Source organism: Ascaphus truei, chromosome 8 (assembly GCF_040206685.1).
Source record: "Ascaphus truei isolate aAscTru1 chromosome 8, aAscTru1.hap1, whole genome shotgun sequence".
Lineage (NCBI taxonomy): Eukaryota > Metazoa > Chordata > Amphibia > Anura > Ascaphidae > Ascaphus > Ascaphus truei.
In genome coordinates this window covers 4042587-4069419 of record NC_134490.1, presented here as the reverse complement: position 1 = coordinate 4069419, position 26833 = coordinate 4042587, and the positions used below count along the sequence as shown (strand labels likewise).

At 46.2% G+C, this 26833-nt stretch overlaps 1 protein-coding gene across 10 annotated transcripts in view; it reads left to right on the top strand.

The window, feature by feature from the left end:
- The window catches only part of KCNMA1 (potassium calcium-activated channel subfamily M alpha 1), a 397276-nt gene that overhangs the window by 327780 nt on the left and 42663 nt on the right, over positions 1–26833 (top strand). For all 10 annotated transcript variants that reach the window (XM_075610355.1, XM_075610354.1, XM_075610347.1 and 7 more), the window contains 3 exons: positions 12984–13110; positions 14468–14692; positions 16049–16241. In XM_075610355.1, coding sequence (XP_075466470.1) covers positions 12984–13110; positions 14468–14692; positions 16049–16241 — 545 coding nt within the window. The remainder of the gene's footprint in view (positions 1–12983; positions 13111–14467; positions 14693–16048; positions 16242–26833) is intronic.

The following is a 26833-nucleotide window of genomic DNA, read 5'->3' as shown; positions in this document are numbered from 1 at the left end:
AATGAAGTTGCCTGTAAATGCATTTTGCGGTGCTGATATTAATGGGTATCAGCTCCGGAGTCTCCCGACATCAATCCGATGCAGGAAAAATGCATTTTTTTTTCTCTTAAGTCCCGCCTTCTCAGCAGGTTCTCACCACCTTCACGCCAACTTTTCCTGGCGTGAGGATTTTGGGAGAAACTCGCCATTCTAGAGCCGCGATTAGCCTCGATAAGCTAATCGCGGCTACTAGAATTGCACGAGTTTCAGAACCTTTTTTTTGAAGGCTCAAAATGTTGTCGATTCAGTCTTTTATCGCCCAATTTTCTACGCTTATACAATCGTAGTAGGCATTTTGGCCGATAAGTGGCTTCTGAACGCTTATAGCATAGGCCCCGTAGTCTGTAAAGTGGGTGCCCTCTCCCCTCTTCCTTTGCCTGTGTAGTTGGAAACGAGCTCTGACACTAATGATAACATGAAGCAATCAGTCGGCTCCCATGATATGCTAGCCTGAGGCTAGTCTCCGTTTGAAGTGGTGACTCTGAGTACAGCTATCTGTTCACAGGGAATATGTTAGATGTATTACTACAATCTGAGATGAACCTCAGATTTACCTTTCCCTTTTATGCTGTCGATTGAAATCAAATCTTCGTTAATTGATTTGGACGGTGAAGGGAGAGGAAAATACTAATAACATACAGGCTGCTCATCTGAGTTCTTCTTGGAGTTACACAATGCAGCTGTGATGCGACAGTGCGGTAATTAGGAGATTCAGAAGTTTCTTAGGAGCTGTCTGGAAGCCACATAATCGGGGTGGCAGGATTTGTGAAGCAAGAGAACGTGGATTCTAAACTCATCCAATCATAAAAAGAGAAGGTAACCACAGCTCGTCAATTTCCAACCAGGAATCCGGAAACTTCCAATTCAGAACATAAAAAATAACCCAGCTGTGGCAAAACTCATAACTGAATTTGAACCAAGTTTCATCAAAACAACTGTCCACAAGGACAGAGATCAGACCGAACCTGGAGTCTCCCAACTCAAAGGTGAGATGGAGCCAGGATACTTCAGATTCGGACAGAACCCAAAACACACAGACTCGGAACAAACACTTGCAAGTTAAGAGCAGAACTAAAACTCGAAAGCATCAAACTTTTAAGCATAACTGAAAGCCGAAATTTGACAAACACAAGACTTGGATAGAATCTGGACTTGCCAAACTTGTACAAAAGTTAAACCAGAACTTGGTAAACTCTGCGTTTTATGAATGAGGCACTTAAAGAATTCAGAAATAACCAGAATGTACATCTTCAGAGCCAATAAAGAAGCAAAATAAACCCATATACAGTACAGAACCCCATATTGCAAAACCTCAAAGACAAACAGCATCCATAAATAATTGAAAGAGCACTCCAAGTCTCAACCATGAAATGTATCCCCCTAATAACAATTATGGGTTGCAGAGCTCCCTGGCAGTAAAGAGGTGGCTAACACATTTGGACACCCTTAGCAGCGAGGGGTACAGTACCTTCTGCATCTAAAAGCAAGGGACACATTCTGTATTGCCTCTTCTTTTTGTAGGAAACGAATGTGGGTGAACCATTAAAAAAAATCCTACATAAACTGCAGCTGTGGAAACAACCCCTCCATGTGGGTATTAACACACGTAGAACAGTAAATAACAGGCAAGGCTTTCTGTTATATTGTATGCAGGAGAAAAGGACTACGGTGGCCGCCCCCTTTATTAAACCCTTGTCAGGGATCCAGAAGTGGCCGGAACATTGCTCCTATTTTCATGTACGCCACATCTATCTGAAATGTAACTGCTTGTCTTTTATCTTGTTTCTTTATTGTATGACTCGTTTTAAAACGGCTGTAATAATAACAGGAGGGTAAAAAAAACCTCTGCTAGTACTAACTGGCCTCACGGAGCAGAAAACCTCACCCCCTTTTCTTGCTCTGTTAAATCTCTCTCCTTCCTTTGATCTTGAGTGATAATAATTCTAGGGAGTTATTTACACTGTTTTCATGTGCTTCAAAGCCGTGTCAAGATTCTGGCGCTTTAGGGTACATCTTTACCCTACAGGCCCTGGAGAATTCAGCTGACAGTTCAGTAGCTAGGTGCAGGGCTTTTTTTTTTTCATGCTGTTGCCTTCAGCTAAACATCAAATTACCAGATACCAGAGAGCCAAGCTCTGCACAAAAAGGCCATTCCTGTAGGTATATTATACCATATATATATTAAATACTTTAGTGTTATCCAGTACATTTTATGTGCAATACAAAGTGATGGGTTTAGGGTGCCTCAGGGTGTCTTTCTTTTTTTTTCTTATTTATTTATTTTTTTGTATTCCACGCATTTTTTTTTTTTTTTTTTAACATTTATTTAACTTATTCCACTAGCAGGGAAAGTGAGGCTGCCTGGTATACTGTGCGCGTTCCTTACAGGGCTCTCCAGCCCTGGAGGCGTTTGTAAATAAGTAATGATTAACAGATTGGCTGTGGGTTTTTGAAAAGCATGGCTGTGTCAGTTTGTATGATGAGGTGGGATGTTCAAAGCGGAAGCCGGTTTTCAGTGCTCATCAGAGAACTGCCGGGAAAGAGGAGGAGAGAGGGTGGGGGGGAGAGGCAGAGAGGAGAGAGGAGTGAGTTGGGGGAGAAAAGGGAGAGGGGTTTTCTGAAAGAGAAGAAAAAAGGGGGAAAGCTAAGAGGAGAAAGTACTGTAGTGTAAGGGAGAGAAGAGAGACTGGAAATAAGAGAAGGATGGAGAGAGAAGAGGAAAACTGAATGACAGGGTGATGGATAGAGAGCGTGGGATGAAGATTAGAGTAATAGAGGAGAGGAGCGAGGGATTCTTAAATTGCCACTTAGCCTGTTGGTGATTTGACTCTCTAAATCTGAGATTGTAATGGAGGAAGTGAATGTTTACGAAGGAGGTAACGTGAAAGTATATGGAGACAGATCATTTATTGTAGAGAGTGAGTGCCCCATGATAATCAGTGGAAGCAAAACATCTTAGAGAGACAGACTCAGTGAAAGTTTATGGAGACGTAATTGTTTTTAAGAGGAAGACTCTATTCCGGGCAAAAGCCTTTAACAAATATTAGTGGCTTTCTCACGTTAGTATATACTGTACACCTCTGTAAGGTATAGTCTGTGAGAGCATGTGGAGGTGGAGCCATTGCAACTAGAGTGCAGAGTGCTGGAGATGTATATTCCAGTGCTTCAGCAAGAGACAGTTTGAGAGGCCGGGGAGCAGGCCAATGGTTTGTCCCCATGCACTGTGAGAAGCTGTATCTGTCTGACACTGGCCCCTGGACCAGCATCACCATCACCAAAGGGACAGCATCATTACACAAAGCTAGACCTCAGCAACTCTTCCACTTGTGATTTTCATATATATAGAAAGATCCTACCAAGGAAGATACAAAGTGACATGTACTGTACATCTCAGGCATGTGCTGAGTGTTACGGCTATAGCTGGAGAATATGCCCAATCTCTTCAGTGACAGAAGAACCTTCAAAGACAATACCCTGTGGTATTCCAAGGGTTTAAGCAATTATTGGATGGAACCGGTCTCTGAAACTCCTTCTCTTCACAGACAATATTACTTAATGGAGACATTTGTGGATTCTGCCATGCTGACTTTATTCATAGTATCCACAACAACTCTCTGTACTATAGGACGCGTCCTCTCCAGTATGGAATGTTGTTTGTCTAGGTGTGTAGTCATACTCAGCATTGTCATATATCTCCAGCCTCAGTCTGAGCCTGGTACTTCCCAATCTCTTATAGAGACAGCAAGGTGAGATGTGGAGACATCAGTGAAACATAACCATTCAGCCCTCCTCCAACTGCCTCCCCCCCACCCCTCTAATACAGAGATTCCAGGCACAGAGACCTCTCAAACCGCTGCTTCCACCCCACAGAGACATCTGTGACGCAGACATCTCAAGAGAGCCACATACCCCTCACCCCCCCTTTCACCTCCTACAGGTACATACCCCTCAACTCTCATAGAGACAAGGGCACCAGAGACACACAACTCTCATCCCCTCCTAATACAGAGGTGGCAGGGACAGAGGTTCTCAAACATCCGCCCCACCAATAGACACAGCTAGGATGCACAGCTCAGCACTCCCCTATCCCCCATGGAAACATATACCCCTCCGCAGAGATATTAGGGACACATACTGTACCCCTGACCAACTCCCACATCCAAGACAAACCTCTCCCCTCCTCCGTGTAAGGGCTGTTAGAGTCTTTGAATGTGGCTTTCTTTGTCACCGACGTCTATGTTTTCATGTTATGTTCCCAACGGGGACACAGAGCTGTTAACGCGTTTGGGGTACCCTCTTGTGTTTGTATTTCCTTCCCCAAGTTGGAGGCTCAGGCTACATGGTTCATGCATATACTGTAAGATCTTCTCCTTGGGTCACCTATCGTCCTTGGTACCCCCAGCGCTTACATGGGTCCTGATTCCTGAAGGGATAATAACTTGTCTCAGCAGATGATGCTGTGCGTATCACTGCTCATCACAAGTCATCAGCTTTCCCAGTGACAACCTGACAGCTGAGAGAGAGAACTGTGTCCTGCATGGGCTTCGGAGTGCCAGTCAGGGCTGTCGGGGAAGATTGAAATGACAAGGTCCCAGCGAGCACACACCCTGAAATATTCGGACTGGTGAGACAGCTCTAGCTGCTTCCACCATTATACTCACCAACAGTGGATCCACAGGCCCCACACAGGGTGTGCTACACGCATGGGAGCGTAACCTCATTTTTATAGGTGCCTCTTCATTATGGATACCACTGTGACATTTTCAGTGAGACATTCTATCATTCTTACCTGATTTCGACAATCCCTCTAAAATATATGTATATTGAGGGGACATATTTCCACATTCCTGCAGACCACGCCTAAACTTCCTTTCATCCTTGTTACATAATAATAATAGTTTTTCTTGTATAACGCTGACAGTGCTATGCTGCATTGTACATAGATTTTTTTTGCAGACAAAGTCCCTGCCCCGCAGAGCTTACAATCTATGTGTTTTGGTGCCTGAGGCACAGGGAGGTAAAGCGACTTGCCCAAGGTCACAAGGAGCCGACACCGGGTATAGAACCAGGTTCCCCTGCTCCACACTCTGTGTTATTGTTCTCAGTCAGTGTTTTTACTCCGAGACGTTCCTCTACATGGGAAAAAGTGCCCCTGAAAATGCCTAAGATGGCAGATAGAACCAGATGAAGCTTTTACTCCAGTCTGATTCTGCCTCTGCCCTCACTTCCGAGAGAACTTCCGAGGAAAGCAATGAATCCGTACGGGTGAGACCAGCAGAGGCTGAGAGTAAAGCCTTCCTGATACAGTAACAAAACTGAAGGATACAATTGTTTACAAGACAGTCACTTCTGAAATGATGTTTGAAAACAATTTCAGGTAGAGCTTGAATCGGTCAGCACTCTCATGTGACACACTGTGACTGTCTCATACTCTCTCATGTGACACACTGTGACTCATACTCATGTGACACACTGACTGTCTCATACTCTCTCATGTGACACACTGTGACTGTCTCATACTCTCATGTGACACACTGTGACTGTCTCATACTCTCTCATGTGACACACTGTGACTCTCATACTCATGTGACACACTGACTGTCTCATACTCTCTCATGTGACACACTGTGACTGTCTCATACTCTCTCACGTGACACACTGTGACTGTCTCATACTCTCTCACGTGACACACTGTGACACGTGGAGTTGGAAGTACGTGAGATTGGGGGGGAGTTGGAAGTACGTGAGATTGGGGGGGAGTTGGAAGTACGTGAGATTGGGGGGGAGTTGGAAGTACGTGAGATTGGGGGGGAGTTGGAAGTACGTGAGATTGGGGGGGGAGTTGGAAGTACGTGAGATGGGGGGGGGGAGTTGGAAGCTCGCGAGATTGGGGGGGTTTGGAAGTATGCGAGATTGGGGGGGATGGAAGTACAAGGGGGAGTACATGGGAGGGGAGTTGGAAGTACATGGGGGGAGTTTGAAGTTCATGTGGGGAGTTGGAAGTACATGGGGGAGTAAATGGGGGAGTTGGAAGTACATGGGGGGGAGTTGGAAGTACATGGGGGGAAGTAAATGGGGGGGGAGTTGGAAGTACATGGGGGGGAGTTGGAAGTACATGGGGGGAAGTAAATGGGGAGGAGTTGGAAGTACATGGGGGGAGTTGGAAGTACATGGGAGGAAGTAAATGGGGGGAGTTGGAAGTACATGGGGGGGGAGTAAATGGGGAGGAGTTGGAAGTACATGGGGGGGAGTAAATGGGGGGGGGGAGTTGGAAGTACATGGGGGGAGTTGGAAGTACATGGGGGAAGTAAATGGGGAGGAGTTGGAAGTACATGGGGGGGAGTAAATGGCGGGGAATTGGAAGAACATGGGGGGAAGTAAATGGGGGGGGGGGAGTTGGAAGTACATGGGGGGGAGTAAATGGGGAGGAGTTGGAAGTACATGGGGGGGAGTTGGAAGTACATGAGGGGGAGTAAATGGGGGGGAGTTGGAAGTACATGGGGGGGAGTAAATGAGGGGGAGTTGGAAGTACATGGGGGGAGTAAATGGGGAGGAGTTGGAAGTACATGGGGGGGAATTGGAAGTACATGGGGGGGAGTTGGAAGTACATGGGGGGAAGTAAATGGGGGGGGGAGTTGGAAGTACATGGGGGGGAGTTGGAAGTACATGGGGGGAATTGGAAGTACATGGGGGGGGAGTTGGAAGTACATGGGGGGAAGTAAATGGGGGGGGAGTTGGAAGTATATGGGGGGGGAGTTGGAAGTACATGGGGGGAAGTAAATGGGGGGGGAGTTGGAAGTACATGGGGGGGAGTTGGAAGTACATGGGGGGAAGTAAATGGGGAGGAGTTGGAAGTACATGGGGGGGAGTAAATGGGGGGGAATTGGAAGTACATGGGGGGAAGTAAATTGGGGGGGAGTTGGAAGTACATGGGGGGCAGTAAATGGGGAGGAGTTGGAAGTACATGGGGGGGAGTTGGAAGTACATGGGGGGGAGTTGGAAGTACATGGGGGGAGTAAATGGGGGGGAGTTGCAAGTACATGGGGGGGAGTAAATGGGGAGGAGTTGGAAGTACATGGGGGGGAGTAAATGGGGGGGAGTTGGAAGTACATGGGGGAGTAAATGGGGGGGAGTTGCAAGTACATGGGGGGAAGTAAATGGGGGGGAGTTGCAAGTACATGGGGGGAGTAAATGGGGGGGAGTTGGAAGTACATGGGGGGAGTAAATGGGGGGGAGTTGCAAGTACATGGGGGGGATGTAAATGGTGGGGAGTTGCAAGTACATGGGGGGGGGAGTTGGAAGTACATGGGGGGGAGTAAATGGGGGGGAGTTGGAAGTACATGGGGGGAGTTGGAAGTACATGGGGGGGAGTAAATGGGGGGGAGTTGGAAGTACATGGGGGGAGTTGGAAGTACATGGGGGGGAGTTGGAAGTACATGGGGGGGAGTTGGAAGTACATGGGGGGGAGTTGGAAGTACATGGGGGGGAGTTGGAAGTACATGGGGGGAGTTGGAAGTACATGGGGGGGAGTTGGAAGTACATGGGGGGGAGTTGGAAGTACATGGGGGGGAGTTGGAAGTACATGGGGGGGAGTAAATGGGGGGGAGTTGGAAGTACATGGGGGGGAGTACATGGGGGGGAGTTGGAAGTACATGGGGGGGAGTTGGACGTACATGCTTTTTCACTTGCAGAGCTGCAGTGTCAGAGACAGGATGTGTTTTGATATTACTCAGAACTCTTCTCTGTATTACAGGTCCCTGTGAGCATCTCCCGTCCCTGTGAGATCTGTGGTTTAGCTGCAGGCTCTCTGCCCCTCAGGCAGCCTTTTTTGGGTTGCCTTCTGGCAGTTCTCTCTCTTAGCTTTGCTCTCAGAGTTTAAAACAGCATTACAGGTTCATGTAAATGTAGTTAACACGATGGGGTCTGTGCCGCTCCGCTCCTGAGAGATCGGCTATTCCATCCATTAGCGGAAGAAACTTTTTTAGGAAGTTTGGCACATTTCATGCATCTTTTGCAGATGAAGGTTATATGATCTCAGACCTGTAAGTTTGTCTGCTACGGGATAATGGGGAAGGGCAGGGTTGCAGACCGGTCGGAGACGTGCGAATGAGCCACACGTGGGATTTGTATTTGCAATAACAAAGGGGAAAGAATTTATACAAAGAAAGGCGGACCTCGCCATTGATACATTTAATTATTACTGTATGTGTGTTACAATGTTCTCCCTTTAACTCCTCCTATTGCCCCATATAACCGGTCCCTATACCCCCTCCATTTGTTCCAAAAAACAACTCCCTATAATTCCTCACATAGCTCCCTATAACTCTTATTGCCCCATATAACCGGTCCCTATAACTCTTATTGCCCCATATAACCGGTTCCTATAACTCCTATTGCCCCATATAACCGGTCCCTATAACTCCTATTGCCCCATATAAACTCTCCTTATAACTCAGTCCATTGCACCATTTAACCGCTCTCTATAACTCCTCCTATTACCCCATATAGCCTCTCCCTATAACTCCTCTTATTACCCCATATAACCCCTCCCATACAGAGGTCTGTAACTCGGGAAGCAGGGGGTCCCCGAGGCTGAAATTAATGCGGATCTGCTCCGGAGACCCCCTGCTTCAATACTGGTATTAAAATAAATGCAGATTCATTACCTTAGTGGCTAGCCGGTAAGGCAATGAAAGGGTTAGGCCAGAGGAGCCTGGTTTATTGGGGGTTAGAGGGGGTGGGTGAAGGGGGTAGCTGCCCCAGGGTGAGTGGTTAGACCTACCGGGAAGGTTGCGGGAGGGGTTAACTCCTTTATTACCTTAGCAGTAGTAACTTCTAAGGTAATGAAGGGATTAACCCCTCCCACTACCTACCTAAGAAGCCTAACCACCCACCCTGGGGCAACTACCCCCTTCACTCACCCTCTCTACCCCCAATAAACATTAAAATACAATACAAACACCAATACAATGATTGATTGCCAGTGTGGTTACCTATGCCTATCAATGGGAGCAAAGATAACCCCAATGGCAATGAATGGGCACACTACATCCCCCGCCCCCCATCTCCTCAACACATACAGTACAGTAATGGGCAAAATCCCTATTATCCAGATCTGGATAATAGCGCATTTTCCCATTAAAAAATAAAGCATTATCAAAACATTACCCAGCCATAATATAGTAAATAAAAGTTGTACTTACCCCTGCCAGAATGAAGGCCATCCTCGTCCTCTTTGTCCTCCTCGTCCTTTTCGTCCTCGTCCTCCTCGTCTTCAGTGGGCACTGACAGTTAAAAAAAACTAACTACTGACCTGTAACCCCTTAATCACCTTAGTGGGTTTTAACCAATATCGTAATTAAGGGTTTAACCCCCCCCCCCCTCCTGCTACCCACCCGGGAGACCTAACCACCCTCCCTGGGCAACTACCCCAAACTAAAACCTAAAAATTAAATTAAAAAGAACCACAAAATAAAATACATTACATTTAAATAAAAACAAACATTTTACAATAAACCCATTGCTTGTCACTGTAGTAAACCATGCCCACAATATGGGCACGGATTGCCACAATATGGGCATGGATTGCCACAATAGCAACAAATGGGCAAGCTACAAATAAAAAACAAGCACTAAATAAAATACATTATATTTAATAAAATAAAATTAATAAAATACTGTTCATTATATTTAAATTAACAATATAAAAAAATATATGTATATAGATGTGTTGGTCCCACTCACAGATTTCTCGGTGTATAAAAACATATCAGAGATCCACCCCTCTCTGATGGGAGCACTGGGTGGTGATCCCTCCCAAAGGCGGACTTTAACTTCATCCAGTGTAGCTCAAAAATAAGAAAACTCACAATGGTGTGATATGTCTACGAAACGGTGTATCACACAAATATAAAACAGAAGTTACACGCACATTTTTTTACATAAGTGTAGTTCGTTGGAGAGAACTAAAACGTAGGTTTCTGGCACCCGGCCAGTCTCTGCCCGCTACGATCCTTGTTTCCGCGGACGTCACTTCCTGTGACGTCTTTACTACTGGCGGATGGAACTGTGATCCCGTCACTCGGCTGAACTACACTTATGTCAAAAATGTGAGTGTAACTTCGGTTTTATATTTGTGTAATACGCCTTAACTTCTGTTTTATATTTGTGTAATACACCGTTTCGTAGACATATCACACCATTGTGAGTTTTCTTATTTCTGCGCTACACTGGATGAAGTTAAAGTCCGCCTTTGGGAGGGATCACCACCCAGTGCTCCCATCAGAGGGGGGTGGATCTCTGATATGTTTTTATACACCGAGAAATCTGGGAGTGGGACCAGCACATTTATATAGATGGATGGTCACTTATCCACGACTGGCTACACCAATATTTGTATTTCTATTGTTCACATATCTACGTCGACATCTACAAGCCCCTAATTCAGGGGGTGCTCAACTCCAGTCCATAAGCCTCCTCAACAGGTCAGGTTTTCAGGCTATCCCTGCTTCAGCACAAGTGGCTCTATCAGTCCCTGTTCCAGCACAGGTGGCTCTCACTCTGCTTCAGCACAGGTGGCTCTATCACTCTCTGCTTCAGCACAGGTGGCTCAATCAGTCCCAGCTTCAGCACAGGCGGCTCAATCAGAGGCCCAGTCCTTCGACTGAGCCTTTTAATTAAGCTACCTGTGCTGAAGCTGGGATATCCTGAATACCTGACCTGTTGCGGGGGCTTGAGAACTAGACTTGAGCCCCCCTGTCCAAATTGGATGTTCTGTAGTCAGGATAGGACAGTGGGGTTTTTATTCTCATCACAAATGCGGTTGTCATCGGAAGACGCTCGCTGTTTGACATTAAAGTCTGGTATTCCCTGTGATGGGCAGAGGGGGGTGCGGGGAATACACATCCCGCTCCAAAGCGACACTCTGCTGAATCTTTAAAGGCCGTCAGTTGCGGAAAACCAAACCCGATTGGGCAATTTGCTAAAATATTAAAATCCCGGCCTGTTAAAGCTTTTACTGTGCCCGGCAGCGCGTCAGAAAGTGTTTGCGCTGAAAGCAAATAATTGACTTTCTATCCTCATGCCAAACGCACAGCGCCGGTGACTAAACTCACATCTCTTCTAGTTCACTGCAGATCCTAATAGCAGCTCTTTTGATATTGAGGGACAGAAGGGAGCAGAGAAACACTTACCAGCCGGCTGCTTTAAGACCCAGCTCACAGGGCCGCTCTTAGAACAAGCTCCGGTGTAAGGAAATAGAAGGGTTTCTATACAGAGCCACACAACAAGGCTTCTTCACTCCGTAGAACGCAGATACTTTGCTGTATAGCCCTATAGTGTTTATAGGTTTATATCTAGGAGCATATACGTTCCTATATATACGTTCCCATAGTGCTCATTTCACCAGCATATATCAATATAAAAGCATGTGTGGTTTTTGTGTGTGATTGTAGAAATCTGTGTATGCCATTGTACTGATCATTGTGTTAATTTTTGTGCATGTATCAGTGTATCTGTATGTGTACCAGAATGTGTTAGTAAGTATCTATAAAGGTGTCGGCATGTGTATCAGTGTGGTAATGTGTCCATATGAGTATTAGTTTGTTAATGTGCGTGTCTGTATGTCTATCAGGGTGTGGCAATGTGTGTGTATCAGTGTATCTGAATGTGTATTAGTGTGCATATCGGTGTGTCTTCAATGTGTATCACTGTGTCTTTATGTGTGTGTATCAGAGTGAGATAATGTGTGTATCAGTGTATTGATGTGTTTGTATTAGTGTGTCTGTGTTTTAGTGTGTTTATATGTGTGTATCAGTATGTCTGTATGTGTATTGGTGTGTTAATGTGTGTATAGCAATGTGTCTGTACGTGTGTTTGTGTATGTATCAGTGTGTCTGTATGTGTACAAGTGTGTGGTAATGTGTGTGTGTGTGTCAGTGTATTAATGTGTTTGTGTATGTATCGGTGTGTGTGTCAGTGTGTTACTGTGTGTGCATCAGTGTGTACTGTATGTATGTATATTAGTGTGTTGATGTGTGTGTAGTAGTGTATTAAAAACTGTGGATCAGTTTGTCTGTACAGTATGTGTATCAGTGTGTTAATGTGTGTGTAGCAATGCAGTATGTGTACTGTATGTCGGATGGCACCATTACATGTTAAAATATTCACCCTACAATATGTTACTCCACTGATCTCAGGCCGATACCCTGTCACCCAATTTAAAGTGTAGATTCTGCTGTCATTTATCACCGTGGGTTAAAGGGCAGTGGAGACGAGTGTATCATCGTCGGCATCTTTTCAATCAGATCCTAAAGTTCGTAAGAAAGTTTGAACCTCAGAGATTGTGCCGTTCATATTCCCAGCCCATGAACCTGTCCATCCTTCATTTTAATTAACGATCTCAGTGCTTCAGACCATAATGTGTCGCTGGCTACGACTGGAGTTAATGTATTTTGAGTCTGTGTCTAACGTTATATACAGATCTATTGCTGAGATTATCTGTGACTTGCTCAAGTGGCTGCCAGATTTCTGAAGGATGATTTCCTCTTGTTAGCTAAGCAGGCCAGTTCAGCAGTGAAAGAGTTAATGAAATTGCTGTTAAACCTTTGTGAAGCTGATTGTATAATTATTATTATTATTATTATTATACAAGCTTGTAGCTCCCTTGGGTTCTATCCAAGAATACAATCCGCCTGGGAATATGAACTAGTTACAGGTAACAAGGCTTCAATGTCTTGGTACTTCCATGCCTTAATCCGGGGGTGTCCAGTCCTCAAGGGCCACCAACAGGTTTGGTCCAAAGGACATTCCTGCTTCAGCACAGGTCTTCGACTGAGCCACCTGTGCTGAAGCAGGGATATCCTGAAAACCTGACCTGCTGGTGGCCCTTGAAGACCGGAGTCTGCCGGCCCCTGCCGTAACCCTTCTCCGCCCCCTCTCTGCAGGCACGACCCCTTGCTCATGTCTGCGAATGATCAAATCGATAACATGGACGCAACCAGCGTGAAGAGATATGATTCCACCGGCATGTTCCACTGGTGTCCAGCCAAAGAGATGGAGAGCGTTATTCTGGTAAGGCCCGTAATGGGGTCCGGAGTAGCATCCCTGTGACTTATAAACATATCACCAACTATGTACAGTATGCAGAACTGGGAATAAGTACAGTATGCAGACAAAGCATAACGCAGGGGGAATTCACTTACAGCAGGGAGAGAGTTTAAGTCAGCAGCCTGCAAGGCGTCTCCAGCATTGGAAGGTCTCTTAAGGCAGAAGACTGCTTAGTAAACATGGGCCTCGACCTTTTGGCTGACAGATTGACCAGTAACGCATAGCAAAGCAGCAGGCGGTTTGTAGATAAAGAGAATGAACGTTCCCAGGCTGGGAGAGCGTATAATGTCCGTCCTATTTTGGGAAGGATAGGTACGATGGTGCAGCACTCCCACCGAATTGATTGGGAGATTCTGTGCAGGGTGACCCCCCTATAAAGAGAGGTTGCGTTAGGTTTCTAGGGTTCACTAGGCCATGATGCGGGGTGTAGCCCTGCAATCCGGCGGTAACTGCCATTTACTTGTATTACAAGAACCATTACCTTATTACATATACAGTAGCGCCTTTCTCTCAATGGGACGCAAAGCGCTTTATAATTACAGTATAGCGCCCGGTACGCAGCACATAAGATTGTTACAGACACACCCCGGAGCCGTAGAACATACAATTTATGTTTTGGTGCCCAAGGCAGGAGATAAAGTGATTTGCCCAAGGTCACAAGGAGCTGACACCGGGAATTGAACCAGGCTCCCCTGCTCCACACTCAGTGCCAGTCAGTGTCTTTAGTCACTGAGCCGCTCCTTCTGTTCATTGAGTTGAATGGCCGTTAAAGTGAAATCAGTACAGTATAAGAGTGCAATACCCCACTTTGCGGCTTACTGAGCCCCTGCCTAAGTGTGCAACAACGTGCAAGTATGTGCAGCTGGTGAGTGTTAGAGAAGGGACTCAATGCTTTAGCCAGCTGATCCTCGTAGGCTCCGAACCATATAGACTCCATACCATATAGGCTCTATACCATATAGGCTCAGTACCATATAGGCTCCATACAATGTAGGCAGTAATTAAAGTGGCTTAAAATAAGTATTGGTATTGAGACTGATATTAGTACAAAGCCTACATTTATTATTCATTGGGCCAAAGCACTTTGGACTGTATTTGAGAAAGATTTAAGCAATTTTTATGCCGATAAAATAGAAAAGGGAACTGACTTTATAAAATAATGCCCCTTTTCCAAGATACGTTTGTACGGCAAATCAATAAGTAATATTCATGCGCCGGGTGTGGCAGAAAGTAGTGGCACCTCACACCCATTAGTACAATCACACTTTAACACCTAAGTATATGCTGCATAATGAATGTTCCCTTCTTCCAACTTGCCCAGACCCGTAGTGAAGCCGCCATGACGGTTCTGAGTGGCCACGTGGTGGTCTGCATTTTTGGAGACGTGACGTCTGCGCTTATCGGTGTGCGGAATTTGGTGATGCCGCTGAGGGCCAGCAACTTCCACTACCACGAGCTGAAGCCTATTGTCTTTGTGGGGTCCCTAGAATACCTGAAGAGAGAGTGGGAGACACTGCACAACTTCCCCAAGGTTTCCATCCTGCCCGTAAGTCAATGGGGATAAGTCATCTCTTGTAGAGGGGGTCCCATGAAAGTCTATAGGAACAAGTTGTTTGGTGTAGAGGGGGATCCCATGGAAGTCTATTCCTTGTAGATGGGGGTCCCATGGAAGTCTATGGGAACAAGCCATCTCTTGTAGAGGGTGTCCCATGGAAGTCTATTCCTTGTAGAGGGTGTCCCATGGAAGTCTATTCCTTGTAGAGGGGGTCCCATGGAAGTCTATGGGAACAAGTCATCTCTTGTAGATGGTGGTCCCTTGGAAGTCTATTCCTTGTAGATGGGGGTCCCATGGAAGTCTATGGGAACAAGTCATCTCTTGTAGAGGGGAGTCCCATGGAAGTCTATTTCTTGTAGAGGGATCCCATCAAAGGCAAAAACAAAACACTCAGAGATGCAAATACTCCACACCAATGGATTTTTTGGAGACGTTGCGAAGATGAGTTACATTGTTAACCTATTCACTGCCAGAAAGTCCTGCAGGCTCATAGCTCGGGTTAAATGACTAGGACATCTCCATTATTCTCCTCATTGTAACCCATTCCGAATGACCTCATTCCCCTATTCTGCAGTGCTACATGTCACAGGGAGCTCACACAGCTAACAGAAGGGTACAGTCAGCTGGCTGGCGCTAACACCCTGCAGACTCCTCTAGTCTGGCTTTACATGGTCTCACAGCTCTGCGGTCACTGCAGCTCTGTTATCTGAAGCAAGGTGACTTTGTCTTGCAGAATGATTTAACGGTGTTTTTGTTTATCTCTCTCCCTCCCTCTTCCTCTCCCTGCCTCTCCTTCTTCCTCTCCCCCTCTCCCCCTCTCTCCCTACCTCTTTCTCTCCCCCCCTCTCCCTCTCTCTCTCCCCCCCTCTCCCTCTCTCTCTCCCCCCCCTCCCTCTTTCTCTCCCCCTCTTTCCTTTCCCTTCTGTGTTTTTTCTCTAAATCTCTCATCCTTCTGCCATCTTTTCTCTTTCTACTACTCTTTCTCCATCTCTTTTTCCATTCTTATTTCACCGCTTGTCACTCTTCAATATCTTGTACTTGTTTCTCTCTGCTCTCACTCTGTACCCGGTATCTATTGTCTATTCTCCCTTGCCTTTCTATTTGTCCTTCTCTCTCTCTCTCTGTTCCCCATCTTCCTCTACCACACCCTTTTTTCTTCTCTCCATCACACTTTTATCTTTCTTTGTCTCTCCTCTGCCATATTGTCTCTCTTCTTCTCCTTCCCCCCCCCCCTCTATCACTTTCTCACTTCCTCTTTCCCTTTATGTTTCTCCTTCTTCTCTCTTTCACCCCCTCACTCCCCCCCCCCCGTTCCCCTCCTTTCCCTGCTCTTTCCCTTTCCTTTAGGGTACGCCATTAAGTCGAGCTGATTTAAGAGCTGTCAACATTAACCTGTGTGACATGTGCGTTATCCTGTCAGCCAATCAGAATAATATTGATGATACTTCACTGCAGGACAAGGAATGTATCTTGGCGTCTCTCAACATCAAATCCATGCAGTTTGATGACAGCATTGGGGTCTTGCAGGCCAACTCTCAAGGTAAGCCGGGCCCTCTCACTCTTCCCAGCAGAGCCCTGCAGGCAAGAAGCTGGCACAAGCAATATCCCTCACTCTGCGGCTCACAGATCAGCTCTCAGCTTGTGACATAGTTTAACTTGCTGATGTCTTTGAACGGTCTCTTGGAATCCAATCACCGCGTACGACACGGCACGGCCAGAGGTATATTAACCCCGTGTTACAGGGCAGCTTCAACGCAATGCATGACAAGCCCCTGTGACAGCCAAGGGGTTAAAGACATACAGGAGCCATATTTCCTAAGCAGTGCTACTCCATAAGACACCTTCTGGCGCCGCTGACTAAATATGACCCTTTACAGCCCATTGAAGTGGTCTTCCGGCCCAGCAGGTCCTATGCAATAACACAGCTGAGTAAATATGGCCCATTATGGCTCACTCAAATGAATGGGCTGTAGGACGTCTTCCAGCTCGGATGGTGTCTTATGGAGTAACACTCCTTACTAAATATGGCCCTTTGTCACTTGTGCGGTGGGCATTATTACAAAGTAAGCAACCTTTCACAGACCAAACCTCAGCACCGAGACCAACCATGAGAGAGCTGCCCGTAATGAAACTCGTAGGCTTTCAGGGATCAGCACTAAAGTATGTGCGGTCCAGCGGCCAGAGTTTGAGGACTGGATCTTGCTAATGAGTTGTGGAACGAAAACCGGGGGGGCGGGACAAGTGTGTGAACATTTCTTAACGATTGTTTAGGGTTATAAATGCCTATGGTTTGTAGTTCTCCGTTCCTCCTTCTGACCTTAATTATCTCTATTTTATATCAACATGTATCTCCCTGCTTGCTCCTCCCATATTGTGCCACACTACACACGATGTAGGCGCCATGTATGACAAGGGCAGGTGCAGACTGGTGACAAGACCAGCTCCCCTGCTATTCTCCCTGTACAAATACACACTTGGGGTGGAAGTCATCGTCTTCTCCATGGGTGCTCAAGACGCCCCCCAACAGGTCAAGTTTTAAAAAATACCCAAGCTTCAGCACAGGTGGCTCAATCGGGGGCACAGTCTTCGACTGCACCACCTGTGCTGAAGCTGGGACATCCTTAAAACCTGTCCAGTTGCTGGGTCTTGAGGACTGGACTTGTGCGCCCTCCTGTTCTACCCCCAGGGGGAAAGAGGAGTATATGGAACCCTGAAAAGGGAAAAAGTTCAGACCCAACCAGTCTTGAAATCCTACCGAAACTCTTCAGAAGTTACAATATTTGTAGAAAAACTGTTCCACTTGGGTTTTTTGACAACCAGTGTTAACTGAGACTCCTCAATCTCCAAGTCTTAGCTTGTACTCCCAATGGAATAGTTAACTGCTACTGCAACTGGCCTTTAATCAAACCCTGAACCACGGTCTTTTCTGATCACACATAATATACATCATAATTCATCCTGAAAGCAGTTTCCTTATCCTGCCGTCTAATTTCAGGTTCCACGTACACGTCACTATCCATTTTGCTCCTTTTTACACGTCTTTATATGGCTGTACGCTTCTTCACAAGCAATTTTCTCGTACTTTTGTCCTTCAGTTTATAGGGGGGGGGGAAATGCATCCGCGCAAGTCTTTTACGAGAGTTAATTATACAACAGCAAAAGCAAGCATCGCATTACTGTTATGAAATATTAAATCCGTATCTTTCAATCTCCCAGATGCCCTGGAGATAAATACACCATATTTAGAGCCCTGTTTTCAACAGTTTTGCACACTAATTTACAGCAGCCTCTACGTTACTCGCACGCCCGCCTCCTGTCCTTGCCGTTCGGTCACCCCAGAGCTCTGCTAACCCCTTCACTGTTGGGAGGGCCCGCCGCCATGATGCAAAGGTATCGCGTTGCCGGGTCTCCGGCAGGGAAGGGGTTATCCGAGCCGTATTTTCCACGCTTGCCTAGGTAGACAGCATTACATGTTTATATGGCTCACTCGGGAATGCATGCTAAGAAGCATCTTTTCCATGATGGACGACGGTTAGGCCGTATTATCATTGATTGTCTGTGTTGCCCGTGCAGAGGTATAAAATCCCAAAGCTTCATCCTTAACTGTTTTATAAATATTTAAGCCTGGCTTACGTGCCTCCCGATATTAAAGCATATTTTACAACAAAAAAAAAAATAGGACCCTGGATATAAATATTACACCGGGCTCCCCTCCCCCCACTTTATCCTGACACTTTAATGAATACATAATTTCCGACTCCCCGTTTTATTGGAAGCTGCCTTTGTGTCCCATTTAAGGATAAGGTATTGGTTGTCACCCTGACAGGAGTGGGAGGCAGGGATAGCGCTGAAAGCTGTTTTAATGATATGCTGCTTCAATTATCCAAAGGATGGAGGTTTTTGGAAGGATGACGGTGTTCTCTGCACTTTGGTCCTTGTAGCGTTGCCGATGGCTGCAGGGACAAAGCAATGCAAGGATCTGCTGCCACCTTAACTCCAGGGAAATGGTTTTGAAGCTGAAGCCTCCTACCCAAACTACTGAGACTTCAAGGGTTTTTATTGTGCCATCCTCAGGATTCAGTGGGGACACTGTATCAAGCTTACTGACAGCTTGTCTTTGATACTGATGTAGAAACGTACATAGATATTTCATGGATAAATAATAACGTAATGCAGGTTTCAGCGCAGGTTGGGGTGCATTTAAATGGACAAACAAGAGACTGGTGTGAAGTTTGTGTGCCGAGCTGAAGCAGCGGCTCAGCGAGTAAAGACTGAGTGTGCTGCAGGGGAACCTGGTTCTATTCCCGGTGTCGGCTACTTGTGACCTTGGGGGACTCACTTTATCTCCCTGTGCCTCAGGCACCAAAACATAGATTGTAAGCTCTGCGGGACGGACTGTGCCTGTAACATTCCTACGTGCTGCGTACCGCGCGCTATACTGTAACTGTGAGGCGCTTTGTGTCCCTTTGGGAGAAAAGCGATATATTAAATATATGTTATTATATTATTAATATAAACGACATCCTATGAAGAACGCCTTTTTTTTTTTTTTTTATAACTTCAAGTTTATTAGAAATTTTTCATTACAAGTTGTATCGTGAACACAGGTAACATACACACTCACAGTATTACATTCAGGTACGATACATTTATCCTCTTCTTTGGGCGTGGAATAGAATAATAGCAACAGAGGGCCTTCTTCATGCCGAAAGGGCCGGAAAGACATTTAAACTTGGGGGTAAAAAAAAAACAAGCAAAAATGAGGGTGAGGAAGAGAGGGGAAGAAAAGGGGGGGGGGGGGGAGGGATAGGGACGCGGGCTCCTAAGGCTTCTGTGTTATAGTCGGGCCGGGGTTGCTTTGACTTGTCTCCTTATGGTCTAGGTTGTGCCGAGGCGCTGGGTGAGAACTAGGGGCTGGGATCCTGTTATGCCAAGATCACGCTCGTTGGGGGAGAATGCATTTATGGTTATCATTGCCAAATTGTGGTTACCTCAATCCCAGGGATATCTGTCTGTGCCAACCAAGGCGTCCAGACTTTTAGATATTTGGTGCCAGTGTCATTAACTAAACGTGTTAATTTCTCCATCTGACATATATACCATAATCTGTTCCGAATCTTGGGGTTGTTTGGGATCTCCGGTTGTCTCCACATAGCTGCGATCTCGCACCTCGTTGCTGTTGCAAAATGGGCAACTAGTTTGTTTCCAGCTTTGGAGAGTCCCGGCCATGGTCTATTCAGTAAGAATAGCCACGGGTCCGGGGGAATTGCGAGGTCGAAAATCCTCTGGATCCAATGTCTAATTTCCTCCCAGATAGGTGAGATCCGAGGGCAAGACCAGAGCATGTGTAACAGGTCAGCCGATTCTCCACACTGTTTTGGACACAGCGGGGAGTATCCAGGGACAAACCGTGATAATTTAAGCGGGGTGAGGTACCATCTCATTAGTACTTTATATGCATTCTCCTTCAAAGTCGTACAGATAGAGCTCTTGGCTGCGGCTTCTAGTATGGCCTCCCAGTCCTCCTCCTCTATTTCCTCTCCTAGGTCTGTTTCCCATTGGACCCTGTATGCTAATTTTTGTTGTTGTTGCGTGTTCCCCGAACCGACCACTTCTCCATACATCTGCGATGTAAGTCCCCGTGTGTCTGTTTCTGTTAGACAGAGCTTTTCAAATGTGGTTAAAGGTGGGTAGGGGGTGTTTTTGTTAAAGTATGCTCTGATCTGGAGGTATCTGAAAAATTCGGAGTGGGGGATATTTTTTTCGGATCTGATTTGTTCGAATGTTTTCATTTTATTTGGTATACCCTCCAGATCCCTTAATCTAAGGTATTTATATTTCTTCCAAGTACCTGCCGCGTTTTCTGCCAGGCCCGGCGCGAAGTCGGGGTTGCCCCATAATGGGGACATCAGTGAGTGTTTAGAGGTCAGGGCATGTTTAAATTTAGCGGACTCCCAAATCGACAGCGAGTTAGCCACAGAGGAAAGCGGCCGTTCAGCCCATTTCACAGCTGTTTTAGGTAGCCATAACAGGTTGTTTAACTCCAATGGGGAGCAGGCTATTGTCTCCAGGTCCACCCATCTTTTCAATGTTGGGTTGATCTGCCATTGTGTGAGTTGACACAATTGTGCCGCTTTATAATAAGATAACAGGCAAGGTACCGCTAGTCCCCCCCGTCCGAATGGTCTTTTTCATAATTGTCTTGTTTACTATCGTTTTTTTTCCTCCCCAGATAAAATTGGAGATTTCAGACTGAAGTGAGAGTCTGTCCTTCAGTCTTAGTGGCACTGGCAGAGTCTGAAACAGGTATAGGATACGGGGAAGGATATTCATCTTAACGCTATGTATCCTGCCTATCCAGGAGATCTTATGGGGCATCCACTTTCTCAGGTCTTCTTTCAGTGTTATAAATATTTTGGGATAATTTGCTTCGTATATGCCTTTATACTCCTAAGTGATGTAGACTCCCAGATATTTAATATATTTTGATTGCCAATTAAAATTGAAGTTCAGACTCAGTAGTTTTTCCGTTACTTTTGGGAGGCTTTTATTTAGGGCCTCGGATTTGGTTTGGTTTATTTTAAATCCTGAGATTCTATAAAAAATTTCTAGCAGGTTGAATAAGTTCGGCAGAGAGGTGAGAGGCCTAGAGATCAATAATAAAATATCATCGGCGTACAGGGCAACCTTGTGTGATTGTGATTGGATGGTAATCCCTGAGATATTCGGGTTGTTGCGGATCTGCGCTGCTAGGGGCTCCATACATAGGGCGAATAACAGGGGAGATAATGGGCATCCCTGTTGAGTGCCACTTTGGATTTGGAATATGTCAGATGGGAAACCCTAATGTATGACCCTAGCAGCGGGGCCAGAGTATAGCGAAAGTATTGCCGCACTCAACAGCTCCCCAAAGCCACAAGCTCCAAGCGTCTGTTTTAAGTATGGCAAGTCAATCCTGTCAAAAGCTTTTTCTGCGTCCAGACTCAACATCATAACTTGTAATTTTTTGTTATTGGCTATCTCTATCAGATCAATGATTCGTCGGGTATTATCCGCAGCTTGTCTATCTTTTTTTTTTTTTTTTCAAATATTTTATTAGGCATTTAGACATTAATACAGGTATGACAAACGGTATTGCCTAACAGTTTTTACAACTCTTTTTTGGGGAAACAGAGTGACAACCTGAGTTGTCGAAGAAAGGGGGAGCGCCTTCAAAGAGAGAAGGCAGAGGGGAGGGGGTTTAAGGTGGGGGGGGGGGGGAGGGAGAGGAGGATAGGGGAGTGGGTGTCTCACCTGGCTGTTGGGGGTTCTGTCACAGGGGTAGTTCTAAGTCCCCTATGGGGAGGGGGAGGTTCTCCGTCTCGTCGGAGCTGTATGTCGCTCTCTATTAAGGAAAATCCAAGGTTCCCAAATATCCTCAAAGGCAGGGAGTTTTTGTCTAACCATGGCGGTGAGCCTTTCCATGGTCATCACATCACCGACTCTTTTTTTGATTGTACTCATAGCCGGCGTGGCTGTTTTCCTCCAGGAGGCCGCAACACAGCATCTCGCCGCGGTAAGAATGAAGGATATTAATTTCCTGGTTGGCCGGACAATGTTGGACATTGGTGCGGCCAATAGGAAGGTCAGTGGTTCGATAGGTATTTCCAGGTCGGTGACCTCTTTTATCAAAATTTGGACCTCGGCCCAGTACTTAACAATTTCTGGACAGGACCACCAGATGTGGACCATGTCCCCTCTATGACCACAGCCTCTCCAGCATAGGTCTGATGCCAAAGGGTAGATCTTGTTTAAACGTGCTGGGGTAAGATACCAGCCAAACATAATTTTATAAATGTTTTCCTTTATTGTAGTACATAGGGAAGTTTCTGATGCTGCCTGCCAGATTTCATCCCAAGTCTCTCTTTCTATATTTATGTTCAGGTCTGCCGCCCATTTGAGCATGTAGTCGTGCTGTTGGAAGGCCTTTGAGTGCTCTAATGCACTATAGATCTCCGAGATTAGACCTTTCTGGTGGGTCTTGACCTTGCCGAGGTGTTCAAATTTAGTGAGAGTGGGGTATTCTGGGAGTGGGCATGTTGTCCGAATAAAGTTTCTGATTTGAAGATATTTGAATGTGTCCAATTCTTTAATTTTGTGTTTGGCCCTAAGTTCTTGATAGCTCAGGAGCTTCCCAAGGATTAGTAGGTCGGCAATCGCCCCTGTACCCCGTGTGCTGAAATGGTCGAACAGTTTAGATCCACATCCCGGGGGGAATTTCGGGTTATTAAAGATGGGGGTCAATTGGGAGCTTGTCGAAGAGAGGCCATATTTGTGTTTACAACTTATCCAGACTTCCCACGTATGTCGTGAGGCCTGTAGTTTTAGGTTGTGTGTGTGCCCATCTCCTCTGTCCAGGCTCCAGAGGCAGGCTAGCAGAGAAGGTATCTTGGCATATTGAGTCTCTATTTTTACCCAGCAACAATGGGCCGGGTCTGAGTTCCACATTACTGCCTGCTTGAGTTGAGCAGCTAGGTAGTATTTATGTAGGTCTGGTACCCCCAGACCCCCTCTAGATCTAGATGCTAACAGGACCGATCTGGCGACTCTGGGTCTTCTGCCCTGCCAAATAAAGTGGAACAATCTGTTTTGTATGTTTTTCAGATCAGTGCCCGAGACATGGATTGGGAGTGTTTGAAAGAAGTATAACATTCTTGGGAGTATTTTCATTTTGGTGGATATCATCCTCCCGATCCACGAGATCTGGTAACCTTCCCACTGATCTAGATCCTTTTTGATCTTATCCCATAACTTCGGGTAATTATCCCGGTATAAATCCCGATAGTGCCTAGACACATTAATTCCCAGATATTTAATGTATGAAGGACACCATCTATAGCTGAAATTTAGTTTGAGTAGTTTAACTTCGGGATCTGGGAGACTAAGATTTAGGGCCTCTGATTTGTCGCTGTTTATTTTATAACCTGATACCTTTCCGAACTCCGTCAGTTCCCTCTGAAGGTTAGGGAGGGAAGTGAGGGGTTTAGTCAAAGTTAGAATGATATCATCAGCGAATAGGGAGATTTTGTATTGTTCTTTATCGATGGGGATACCCTGGATGTTCGGGTTATGTCTTATTTTGGTCGCCAGGGGTTCGATCGTGAGGGCGAAAAGGAGAGGGGAAAGGGGTCACCCTTGCCAGGTCCATTTCTAATTTGGAATCGTTCAGGGCCTCCACCCGATAGTCGTACAGAGGCAGACGGGTTTTGATAAAGCGCTCGGACACCTTTCAGGAACGAGTCCTTGAACCCAAATTTTACTAACGTTTGGTCTAAAAATAGCCAGTCAATTCTGTCAAACGCCTTCTCTGCGTCAAGGCTGAGTAACATCGCCTTTGAGCCTGTCTGATGGGCGTGATCAACGAAATTAATTATCTTGCGGGTATTGTCTGAGGCCTGGCGCCCCAGGACAAACCCGACCTGGTCCATGTGTATTAGCCTCGGGAGGATAGGATTAAGTCTGTTCGCCAAAATTTTACTATACAGTTTGAGATCATTGTTCAACAGTGAAATTGGTCGGTAGCTTCCACAATGGGTGGGGTCCTTCCCTTCCTTGAGTATTATGGCCAGATTAGCGGACGACATTGAAGATGGGATAGGGCTACCTTCCAGAAATGAGTTGAACAAGTTTAATAGGTGAGTGGACAGAATGGGGAGGAATTTCTTATAGAAGGCATTCGTGAAACCATCAGGGCCCGGCGTTTGGGAGATTTTTGACGCCTTGACGGCTGCTTCCAATTCTTCTACCGTTATCTTTGCGTTTAAACTAGTATTTTCATCCTCAGTTAGCGAGGGGAGTTCACAGTCATCTAGATATTCTATAGCTGACGTCAAGTCAGTTGTAGTGGGGTTAGCAGAGCGAGACCTCAGGTTATATAATTTAGTATAAAATTTGGTGAATTCCTCTGCTATTTTTTTCTCATTGTATAGAATCTCACCAGAGTTATTCCTGATTGCCGTTATTTGTGATCTTTTTTGTATTCCTCTTAGCTTACTAGCAAGAAGTCTGTCGGCCTTGTTCCCTTTATCATAATACCTCTGACCCGTCCATTTAAGAGCTTTTTCTACGTTTTCCAATTGGATTGCTTTCAAATAATTTCTAGCAGTTGTCAGCTGTTTATATATTCTCCGAGAGGGGTTATTTTTATGCTGCTGCTCGAGATTGACTATTTTATCTGTAAGCTCTTTGGATAATTTGAGTTTAGTTTTGTTCCGGTGGGAGGCAATCGAGATAAGGTTTCCTCGGATTGTCGCCTTATGGGCCTCCCACAGGCTTGCTGGAGACGAGACGGAGCCCGCGTTTAATCTAAAATATTCCCTAAGGGATTTTTTGAGCTCCGTCACTGTCCCGGAGTGGTTCAGTAAGGAGTCGTTAAGTTTCCAGCTGTACGAGATCGATTTCACGAATGGAATGGATAGGGTCATGGTGATGGGAGCGTGATCTGACCACGTGATAGGGCCGATGTCAGAGTTAGTGGTGGCCTCTAGAATGTTCTTGGTAGCAAGAAAGTAGTTAATACGGGAATAGGTCTGGTGAGGTGCCAAGTAAAAGATATAATCCCTTTGCCCCTGATGTTGTGTTCTCCAAATGTCCACCAGAGAGATGTCACCCACAATGTCTTTAATTTTTTTCCCCAGTCTTTGTGACCGAGTGGAGTGTTGTCGTCCTGGGTGGCTCGATTTGTCTTCTTTTGGGTTGAGAGCCATATTCAGATCACCCGCTATGAGTAGCGAGGATAAGTACTGTGGGTCAATTTTTTCCAGAACCTTTCTCAGAAATTCGGTCTGGTTCTCGTTTGGGGCGTATAGGTTAATAAGGGCAATTGCCGAGCCTGAAAGTGAGCCGTAGACTACAATAAATCTACCCTCTGGATCTGCCTGGATTTTTGTTAGATTAAATGGGGTGCCCTGACGAATCAGAATGGCAACCCCTCTGCGTTTGCTACTGAATGATGAGAAATAGCTCAACGGATACGCATGTTGAAATGTTTTGGGCGGATCTTGAGACGTGAAGTGCGTCTCCTGGAGGAAAACAACATCCCCACCCGACTTTTTTATTTCCTGGAGGGCCAGGCGTCTCTTCCTATTGTTATGTAGTCCCTTAACATTTAAGGAAACGATTTTTAGTGCTTTTTGGTGAGCCATATTATCTGGTTTTGTTGTTGGTCTGCGAGGACTTTCCCTTCTTGGAGGGGGGAGGAGAATTTGGGGTTAAGTCTCAGTAAGGGGGGGTTCTTTCCTTTACTAAGGTCGGTGTGTGTTTTTGTTGGTCTAGTGCTAGGGGTAAACAGCCAGAGTGGGCAGGAAGGGGGAGGTGGGGCGGGGGACCGCCGGGACAGTGGCAGCGGGATAAAGAAGAGGAAAAGGAAGTCGACCCTAATGGGGTCTAAAAGATTTAGGACCGGTCTGGACTAAAGACCGGCTGGTGGGGTATAAGACCCTTGGGTGCGGGTCCGGTAATGGTCTCCAGCAGGTACGGGAAGGGTGGAGACCCATGGGTGTCTATGGTTTCGTCCGAGCCTAATTGCTCTCAGATACCTTGGTTAGTGGGGTATCAGAGTACCATATCTCTGGTGAGACAGGTTAGGCCTGTTTCCCCGCGTTTGCGGGGGTATGAGGAGAGGGAATGTACATAGTTTGTCCAATGGTGGAAGGTGGACATAGTTGGGAGTCTGGGGGGGTGGGGGGATGGATGGGAATGGGGGGTTGGGGGGGGGTTTGAGTGGCCGGTGTGAGGATGGGCTCAGAGGGAAAGGAAGGGGATGAAGGGAGGGGGGGAGGATAGAGAGGGGGGGGGTCATCTTGTAATGATTGCTACAGTACATCATCCACATAGTATACATTTTCCGACGTTTTTTGAATATATTATCTGTGTGATGAATGTGGAGAGGAGGAGGGGGGTTGCGAGGGGGGGGGAAATAGGGGTGGGGGGGGGCTGGGATGGGGGATGGGGAGTGGAGCAGATTAGGGTGTGCTTGGGTGTACACATCAGTCATCATGCAAAATATACAGTATATATTCAGTTGATTACATGTCAGACCTTCACACTACTTAGGAGGTTTCGTGATCTCCTGTGGCAGGCCTGGGTAATGCG